Here is a 10,657-nt window from a genome sequence, read left to right on the forward strand (position 1 = left end):
ACAGTATTCATTATCAAAATGTTTTACCGCTCGTTCCATATTAAACCAAGAAACCTAGCAAATGGAGTCTAATCTGTTTTGCATCAACAATCCATGTGTATGTGCTCTTTCATTATGCATAGTCTCATGAGGGACACTCATTTTAATGTAGGACTAGATAATAAAATAATCCAGATTCTTCTGTGCATTTTAATAGTGAAGGTGATGCACTCTTTAGTCTTCCCTCCCCCTCCCCCTGTAAAGTGTGACTGGAAATCAAAAGAACAATTTATCTCATTTTATAAAAACAGGATAATCCCTCTGTTTTTATCCAGTGAAACTTTTCTACTAAGAAACATCTACTTTTCTAGTGTTCCAGTAGCCCATTCTAAACAGAGAGTAATTGCTTCATAAACAAGAAGGGGGCATATTTTTGTACCTTTTTTTAATATATATTCCTTAGTCCTTCAGTCTTTCTGCTTAGGTGTCTATTGTTGCAAATTTGGCATAACCTGCTACTGTGCATATATTAAATGCAGTAGCTGTTTTTTCAAGGTAATAGTTAATCAACACCCACATATAAATAGAACATAATTTATCTTGCTTAACTAAGATTTATATTTACCATTTGGCCAGCTATAAACTCACTGGCAGCTGTAGATACAAATTTCCATTAATAGGGCTTCATTGTGTGCTCATTGACGTCAGTGGTAAAACTGACATTGACTTCAGTGAGTGAATGATCAGGTCTATAGTGAATGGCAAATAACTCTAAATATTTAATTATAGTTTTAGATCTGTTTATTATTTTTTCTTACCTCAGAACTGGATTATAATTTGTAGCTATCCATGAAGTTATTTATTCCCAATATGATTAAAAAAAAAAATTCACCTATGGAAAAATTTTCCAGAAAAGCTGGAGACATTTTGTAAATATACTGCCGGTGATTGTGCTGAATTAATCTCTTCAGATTTTTCTCTCTCCCAGGTATTTTTAGTCAGTTATTCTGCTAACTTTAACTCCTTAGCCCTGGGGCAGTTGCAGTATATCTGTTGTCAACAGGCTGCATGCCAAAAAGGTCACCCAGAATCATATAGCTAACTCATACTACTTCTGTGTGTGATGTTTGACTTTCTGAGATGTACAGGATTTTCTTGGAATTTAAATATTTTCTTCTCTTTATAGGAATGTACAGAAAGAAGATCGGGCTCCAATGCTTGATGAGTACAGGGAGTACAAGAAAATTAAGGCCAAGCTCAGGCTTTTAGAAGTCCTTATCAGCAAACAAGATTTTTCGAAATCAATATAGATTGTTCCTTAAAAACACTGAATAACATCATGTTTCCTCATACTACCATAGTACTTATCAGGTGCTTGTGTTCATTTTGTCATGCACTGTTGAAAGAACCCAGTTTGTGCACTTTATTATGGTGCCACTATAAAATGTTTGAAGGGTAAGTAGGTCCTGTCTAGAGAGCAAATAAAATCTTCTAAATAAAGAGACTGCCCTGTCCAACTTTAGCAAACACATAGTTTCCTTCAACGTTTTATATTACAGATGCATCTTGTTCCAGAAAGACTATAGAATTTTGTCCTTTAAGCATTCAAGAACTTTGGAGAGTCAATTTTTTGTTATCAACTTTTTGTTATTACCAGCTGTTTGCATTACTGAAGAAATTAAGGTATATATCTATATCTTAATGCTACACTCAACTACTCCTGTTGCCTTTTATTATGGAAAACATGACAAAAAATTCCACACACAACTCTTTTCCTGGAATACCAAAAGTGAACAGAAATTCCTTTCAAAGAACTGCTGTGGAACACTTTGTTTGATTTCTGGTATTCTAAATTACATCTGTCACATGGTAATATGTATTATGATCAATGGATTTTGCTACTTAGAGGTCACATTTCCTCATCGATAAGGATGACAATGGACAAACCAGAAAGTGACCTTGCTTAGTGTACTTTTAAAACTTGGAAAAACTGAACAGTTATATCACATGCTGCCTACAGGACTTATGTTACTGTTGTTCATTTCATCAGTTATTGTTTATCAAATAGTGGTCACATAGTGTTTTGTCTGAATTGGATACTGCATCTCACCCTGCAGAAAATTTGAGAAACAAACATTTCAGTTTATGGGAAATCTGATGGTGCTCAGACATTTACAGCTCCAGCAGATAAGAGCTGGCTTAGGTCAATTACATAATTTTGCTGTATCTGAAACAAATTTATGAAGGGCTAAAATCACTGTAGTTAAAATGCACCTGAGAATGGACAGTGTCCGTCTTAGTGGGGAAAAATTACTGCTGTATATCACAACGTGTTATGCAGCTGGGGAACAAAAATAAGTGGTTTAACCCTTGTGATATAAGCAAATAGTACATGGGCCTTGCATGATTCAGCTTCAGAATTGATACTAAAACAATGTTTTGATTATCACAGCCACTGTGTTGAATGATTATTTAGCTTGCTTATGCTACACAATACAACAGCCATCAACAATGGTATTTGATTCGGCAAAAACTGTTAATTTTAACTGGTGCTTTATGGATTTTTCAGTGTGCATCAGCTGTTTGTGGCCATGTTTTGCATGCACCTCCTCTCACTGCATGTTTTTATGACTGGCTAATGCCAACACCGATATTATTCACACTGCTTAAAAAAGACCAAAAATGAATTTTTTTTCACAAAGTTACTAAGAACTGACTAGCATGTAACCTCCTAGATTAGTAGTTCTGTCATGTAAACACATGGAGTAGGTTCAGAATGGGATTTCTAGTGCAGCAGGTCATCTGCGTGGTATAAAATACCTTTTTTTTTTTTTTTTTTACTGTGATTATTGGCATGTAACTTTGGAATTTGGAAGAAAGAACTAAACTAGTTGTGCAGTGGTGGATTTGCCTTTTTATACAGCAAGCTGATTTTTAGTGGACCCTAGAGAATTGTGAGGTTAAACTAATCTTGAGACCATTTATCAATTTTATTCAACTCCATTGTGCAATGTGCACTTCAGTTATTTTTCTTCAGTCTGCAGACGCGGGTGTATCCAAACATCGAAACTAATGTGTACTGTATGGTGTTGTACATGAATGTTTGTGTTTTATATATACCACATGCAAAATGTCAATATGCACTATTTAAATGTTTAAATAATATATTCCTCCTTTATAATGCTTAAATCTATATGATTCCAATATTTTTATAAGTGAGTGAATGATCAGACTCGTTTCAATTCAGAATTAACAGCTGCTTTGTGTGTGTTATGCAGTGTTTGGCTGTTTATTCAGTATAGTAGATAAGCATGGCAACAGTTATGCTACAAGTGTGTTTTGTGCCATCCTTGTTGAGCAATAAATAAATGGTAGAATTAGGCATTTTGTGATATAACATAGTTTTACTTTGGTACAAGTAAAAACTATATATCTATATATCAATATATAGATATATGTATAAATATATATAAATAAACCAGATATAATTGCATTGCTATGTCTGGCATTCATTGTATAAACTTTTATAATAAAAGTACCTTAACCTGTATTGTCCTATTCCATTGCAGTAGTTTCCTTCATGATATTTTTCTTCAATACAAGGTCCTACAAAGAATGCGGGATCCTTTAACATTCCTTTGGGTTCACCCTGTATTCTCATTCAATCCTTAGCTTGATCCTTAATCTTAGACTAGACTTTTGATAAATAAAATAGTTCTGTCAAACAATTCACCACCTGCCAGTGAGGTCAGAACTAGTATTCACGTATAAAACATGCACTCCCAACTTTACTCACTCCTGCTTTCATCCTGGCCATCAAATACAGCCATTGCGTACATTTGTGTAAGCACCATAGGGATTTTTTTCTACAGAGATGGTTTCTAATAGCATCTGTTTGTGTACGATCACACCTAAGATGATCTTTGACTGTATTCTGGTCTTGTGAACAAGCCATTCTGTTATACTTGTTGCATGGGATTATTCATCAAACCGGGATTTTGTCTCTGAGGACTTGTACCGTTTGATCATGGTCTTCCAGAATCACACTTTCTCCTCTTTCTGTAATGATACAAATCTGTTCATGTATCTTGAGGTTTAAGGAAATAGGTCACCTACTGTCTTGGTTCCCACCTTAAGCTTCTGGAGTCCTGTTGACACTAATTAAAACAACTATGAAACTTCTGAAATACACGGTCAAACAACTTAAAATCTACTAGTCTGTTCACATAGTAAACCTTCCTTGATTACACTTAAAGTACAATACTTTAATACATGAGAAACCAATTAAACTGTCTGAAGGATAAAAACATTGTTTTGCCATTTTTGGTAAACAGCATAAAAAAAACTAGCACCATGCTGCCAAATTAATATTTGAGATAGTCTTGACTTCCAGAAGACTTAGTTGTGTTTTTAATTTTGTTTTGAAAATGTTTTAGTAACATGCTGAATGAATTTAACTTCATAAAATATTTGCAGATTAATGTGGACACCTTTCTGAAAGTGTTCTGTCAAAACTGAAATACTTTTATATTAAGAAAATCCAAAGCTTTAATAGTATCCATAATCTATAGCAGATTTCCTTTGAAGTACAAAATGCATAGTATTTAGAAAGATCTTGATTATGCGCAATATATTAAACAAAACAGTTTTACATTGACTGTTTTCATTTATTTGAAATTATTCTTGGATACTTGTGATATTCTGAAAATGACAGCAGGAAAGATGGAGTAGATCTGAAGGGCAGCTATTAGTTACAACAGTGGTGATGGCCATGTTCTGCCTACATTCACAGGTGTAAAACCCATCAAAGGCAACAGTGTAACTGAGGGTATAACTACACTGCAATAAAAAACCAGCAGCACCAAGACCCTGAGCCTGGGTCAATTGACTTGGGCTTGCAGGGCTCAGGCTCCAGAACTAAAAATTGCCGGGTAGATGCTCAGGCTGGAGTCTGGGCTGAGACCCACTCCTCCCACTGGGTGTCAGAGCTCAAGCTCTGGGATGAGCCCATATGTGTACATGGCAATTTTTAGCCGTGTAGCCGCAGCCATGAGAACCTGGGCCAGTTGTGACTGTCACAGGTCTCCTGTTGCAGTATAGATATACCGTAAGGGGCTACCCTTTGCAAAAATACTTGCTATCTCCTATTCCTGTCCATGTAGGGCAGGCCTCTGGCTTCAGTCAATGAAAATGATACTTTGTCCAGCCAAGACTGATACCATCTCCTATTGTTTCCAATAGGGCTCAATTCAGGACAGATGATGACTCCTTAATTTCCATGTGAGAGCCAGGCAAGGACCAGGGGAATGTGGAGGTGGTAGGAATGGGGTTGTTGGGGGGCAATAGGGAGGGGAAACATGATCGGGACCAGGTGGGAGGGAGACTGAAGGAGAATGCTGGGGTTTGAGTGTATTGGGGGAATGGGTGGGGAGAGCTGGAAGGGGCATGCAGAGGAATGGGGCGGAGAGGGAGAGTGGGAAGGAAAGGGAGGAAACAGGCCAAATGTGGGTCAAAAGACTGAAAAAACATGCAGGAAGAATGAGCGAAGCAGGTGCCTATTCTGCCTGCCAATGGAAAGTCAGAGAGCAAGTAAATGGTAGTTCCCACAGCCAGGGGGTAAGAGAGGGTAACAGTCTCTCAGCTGGTCAGTGAACAGGGAGGCTGCATATTTTGCATGCAGACTGACCCTGTGATGATCACACACACGCTGTGCAACTTCCCCTAAAAGTGGAGGGAAAAATCTAAAAAATGTGATTGGCTTAAAAATCATGAGCTTTAAAAAAACCTAGGATGTTTGCCTCATGATTGAACACCTGGTGTTTGGGGCAGTATTTTGAATATGAGGCAGTAATGTAGATCTGATGCCTAAAGAAGGGCTTTGCAAAATTCACTCAGTGGCTCATAAACTTGGAGCGGCTTGACTGGTTCCAAGGGCCCGTTACTGCCAGGTTCTCTTAGATATGGCCACTGGCAGCAAGCTTAGAGTGACCAGACAGCAAATGTGAAAAATGGGGATGGGGGAGGGGAGGGGTAATAGGAGCCTATATTAAAAAAAAGACCCAAAAATCAGGACTGTCCCTATAAAATCGGGCCATCTGGCCACCCTAACCAAGCAGCTTGCGGAGAGACTATTGGGGGGATGTAGCGAGGAGAGACCACCTGAGGTGGAGAGTAACAATGTTCTATTAAAGCAAAATAAGTCAAGAAGGGAAAAAACAAAAATAGCCAAGGATAGTGGCAAGTATCCAGGACTAGGGAAATCCCCAGCTATAAATCTACCACTTCATGCTTTGGTGGTGGTAGGGAAGTGCTAGGAGACTGTCACATTAAGGCAGACCTGGGCCAATACAATAAATAGCTTGTTGCAAGTTCTAGCCTTATAAAGGTCAGGTGACTGAAGACTAGCAGCAGGGGCTGCTGGGAGAAGGGGGCCAGGCGTATGAAAAGATCTGTATGTTACTCAGACCAGTTGGAGAACCACAGTGGAGGGAATGCCTGGAAGTCTCTCAGCATGGGGCCCAAGGGAGAGCCCTGTGAAAGCAGCTGTGGCCAAAGGCTTGGAGAGATCTGTAGACCAGAGGACTGTGGGAAAGAAGGCCTATAACTTAGGAGATGGCTGTTGTAGGAAGTAGCCCGGAAAATCAGCAAAGGGGAAGGACTGTTATGGAAGATTGTTACCTCTGCCCCAGAAGGAGGAGAAGTCTCAGCTCAGCCTGAGGCCGAATCATCAACGCACTGGAATACCCAAAGCGAGAGGAAACTGAGGCATGGCTCGACCCTGACACTAGGATGAAGTAAGTGACCCTATTGCAGATGCCTTCCTAATTCTGTAATATGGTACTAAAATGCATAGCTGCTTCTCCTGTGCCCTTTTCCAGAAACAGCTAAGGCAGTTCTACAGCAGTAACTCGGTGCTGAAATAGTACAAGCCCTGTTTATTATTTAAGCCCAGGGCAAGATGCAAAGAACAGCCAGGCCCTGTCCCTAGAAGCCTATTAAGGGGGAAACCTCAGTGGATGGTAGGATCAGAAAGGGTTTGGAGTGTTAGGTTTCCTCTTAAACTGGGCTGGTGATGGTGTTACTGATATGAGCTGATCTTCTTCTGGCCCTTGCCAGTGAAGGATAACAACCCTTCTCATCCTGATCAGTCCGGCTTGGGACAATGGCTGGCCTCAGGTTTTTGGCAGTGTTTAAGTTAGTAATAAAGACAAATCTGGGGAGAGGAGTCTGGGCCATTTCCAGTGTTTTTGCTGTTTGGGGAGTGGGGCAAGAACCAAACCAAAGATTCAGATGATGCTTCCTGGCATTCAGCTGTTTGGTACTTCAGGTATTTAGCTACTAATCCCAGTGCTGGTTTCAGCTCCTAGACACTCCCACCACTGCAGATCTTTCTGGGGCAGGTGCACTGGGCAGGTGCACTGTGCCAAAGCTTGTTAACCCTAATGACACTTCCCAATGACCAGGAAGTAGCCCAGGCAATCAGCAAAGGGGAAGGACTGTTATGGAGGATTGTTACCTCTGCCCCAGAAGGAGGAGAAGTCTCAGCTCAGCCTGATGACCCAGGAAGGTGTCCTTCCCAATGACCAGGAAGGTGTCCTCGCTATTGATAGCTTTGAGCTGCCATGCTGCAGTGATTTATATGAGGCAAACAGCTGCTGGCCTTCTTTTCCAGCTGAGCACCGCAAATTGCTAATGGTGGTTCTTAGCCTTGATTGCTTCTGAAAAGGAAAATCTTGCTGCCAAGGGGTGTATATGTTCCTCCCTCACTTGCAGATTAGAAAATTGTGGGATGGCCAGACAGGCAGTAAATGTTTGTTCGCTGTGTGTGTGAAGGGTTTGTGATTCTGTTAGGAGGAATTGCATTCCTTGTCGAGTTGACTCTTCGTAACGGGAATTGGGTCATTAACAGGACGCACTGGGAGAGCGAACAGAAATGCCTGATGAGCATGACTGGATTTTACTCCTTCTGGTCACTCATGGTGGGATTCTCACTAATGCCAGGCAGCTGACTGGGCTGGAGCGCTGCTGAAGACTTTGCTTGGTTGAGATAGGGGTGGAAGGGGATGCGTGGCCTCAGAGAAAGGCCATTCCTTATTTTCATCAGTATTTGTATACACAGTGGGGCATTAGGAAGATTAGGTCAGCAGAACTATGAAGAAATAATGGTTAAAATCCGCTCTAGCTAGTGAGTAATTGTCGTTTTCACAAACTTTCCTGCCCTTGGAGGGGTGGGGCAGGGAAATGTGACTGGTGCTTCAATGTGTGAGCAGTCTCCATAGCTGGTACCATGCTGTCTTTAGCAAGAACACCACTTGGGTTATAAATATTCAGGTAGGAACCAGCAAACCAGTGGTGCATTTCGGTAGATGTGATTAATGAGCAGCCTCTTCTTGCTTAGACCTAAAACTACTCTAAATGGGTTAGTGCTGCATTTTACAGCAGAAAACTGAAGTAAAAGGCAGATTTATGTCCACTTACAGTATCTGTTCATAAGGCCACCTGGTAAGCCTCTCTCCTGGATACAGGATTCATCTCTACAGGAGAGCAAAGTTCATTCTTCTCTAATAATTCTAATAATTACCTACTGCTATATAGCACTTCGCTATTTAGCCATTACCAGGCCATCCATCAGCCAGAGCTGAAAGAGAATTAGTTTCCTAATTCAGGTGCTTATCAATCACTGTAGCATCTGGGTGCAAATTAACTTTTGACTTTTTTGGAGGAGACAGGAATACATGAGAATCTCCTCTACTTAAAAAGAGAAGGCAGTTTCTAGCTCCCCTGGGTTGCTGTTAGCCGATGGCCAAGGATGTTTGGTGAGGTGCCAGCTATGCCCGTTTTATACCATCCGTGACTTTAACTGCTAGAGCTCAGAGCTCCTTCGCAGTGGGCAGTCAGGATTGACTGACAGGCGCCCCAAGAGTTTGCCCCGTGGAGGCGGCACAACTCAACGCTAGGTTCTTAGTACTCTCACCTAATGGCCAGGCTTTAGAGCCAAAACGGCTGAGGTTCTTTAATTGTGTTGGCTGCTTTACAGTAAACCAGAGAAACAATTCAGGCTTATGCACAAATGGTTACCAAAATTTATTAAGCTAGATTCTAATCATGTGGTTACAAAATTGCTAGGGCCTACTTATTTAAATGTAGAGATGTTACACACACAAACAAGTTACAAAACTGAAGCCACAATCCCAAAGAAAGAAAACAAAGTATAGAGCTCTATTTCAAAATATGTGTACACTAAAGATAGGAGATCAGGTGTGGGTGCTTCTTACCCTCCTTGCATCTCTCGATTCCAGCAGTGCCAAGCCAGGATCGGTCACTCAATTCCGCGGAAAGACGAATAAGGGACAAGGCGTAGGGACCCTCTTAGCTGCAGAAGCCTTGGGAGGCTGTCACTTATCTGACCAGCAGATAGATAGTGAAAGCACTCCAAAATCATGGTGCTGTAGGTCCCCTACTTATACCTCTGTACTCCTTTATTCTCTTTCTCCTTTCTTATGCCAAATTGGGGCTGGTCTGTCTGGGTGACGCCAGCTCTCGCAAGAGTAGTTTACACTTGCCAGGGAGAGAAACAATAAGTTTCGACTACTGGACATTTCTTTTATTAGGGTAAATATTTTCCCACCTAGGATGTTGGGGTGTGTGCATCATGCTATTTAGTAGGGGCTAAGAGCCACGTCTGTCACAGCTTCTCTGGCTGCTATGTATATGTTCCCAGAGGCACATTGTAGCAGCACACCTGTGCTTCTCACAGCTTCAAAGGCTGTGCTGGAATTGATGTTAAGTGCCCTGTTGTTTTGGCTCCCTTGTGTTCCCAGCAATGCTGGTCTGAGATGGGGGGCTGGCTGTCTGGCTACAGTTGCCAGGGGAAACCTTGAAATATGATCCTCGTGCTTCCTAAAGGCTCAAAAACCAGAAGGTAAATAATAAGTTTAGGTTTTGGTTTTTATTTTATTTTGAATCTTATGACTGTGGGCAGGGAGGGAAGTGGGGTCTAACTCTTTTTTTTTTTTAACTTGAGTGGGTGACACTGCACCCCTGAAAATTTGCAGAGACAGTGAAAAAAGATCTAAAACTCTAAAGGTTACATAATGGGCATGTGGCACCTTAGAGACTAACCTCCCACCCCACTGTCCTGCTGGTAATAGCTATACCAGCAGGACAGTGGGGTGGGAGGAGGTATTGTTTCATATTCTCTGTGTGTATATAAAGTCTGCTGCAGTTTCCACGGTAAACATCTGATGAAGTGAGCTGTAGCTCACGAAAGCTCATGCTCAAATAAATTGGTTAGTCTCTAAGGTGCTACAAGTACTCCTTTTCTTTTTGCGAATACAGACTAACACGGCTGTTCCTCTGAAATCTGTCATAATGGGCATGGAATCCCATGGCATGGTGGTAAAGTATTAGGTATTAGGGGCAGGGCTTCATTAAGCCTCGTAACGATGTTGCTTGGGTCAGAGATTATTATACTGGACAAAGCGCTACTAAACACCGCGAGGCAACAAGTCTGCAATGTTGGGGAATAGATTAAATGAGCTATTACCAGTAGGAGAGTGGGGTGGGAGGAGGTATTGTTTCATGATCTCTGTGTATATAATGTCTTCTGCAGTTTCCACAGTATGCATCCGATGAAGTGAGCTGTAGCTCACGAAAGCTTATGCTCAAATAAATTGGT

The 10,657-nt window shown here is 41.1% G+C and overlaps 1 protein-coding gene across 2 annotated transcripts in view; it reads left to right on the forward strand.

The window, feature by feature from the left end:
• FAM13B (family with sequence similarity 13 member B) overlaps positions 1-3,529 on the forward strand; it is a 60,735-nt gene extending 57,206 nt beyond the window's left edge. For both annotated transcript variants that reach the window (XM_048860131.2, XM_048860133.2), the window contains one exon: positions 1,166-3,529. In XM_048860131.2, coding sequence (XP_048716088.1) covers positions 1,166-1,289 — 124 coding nt within the window. In that variant the 3' untranslated portion in view covers positions 1,290-3,529. The remainder of the gene's footprint in view (positions 1-1,165) is intronic.
• Positions 3,530-10,657: the final 7,128 nt, after the last annotated feature.

This window comes from Caretta caretta, chromosome 8 (genome assembly GCF_965140235.1).
Source record: "Caretta caretta isolate rCarCar2 chromosome 8, rCarCar1.hap1, whole genome shotgun sequence".
In the NCBI taxonomy this organism is placed as follows: Eukaryota; Metazoa; Chordata; order Testudines; family Cheloniidae; genus Caretta; species Caretta caretta.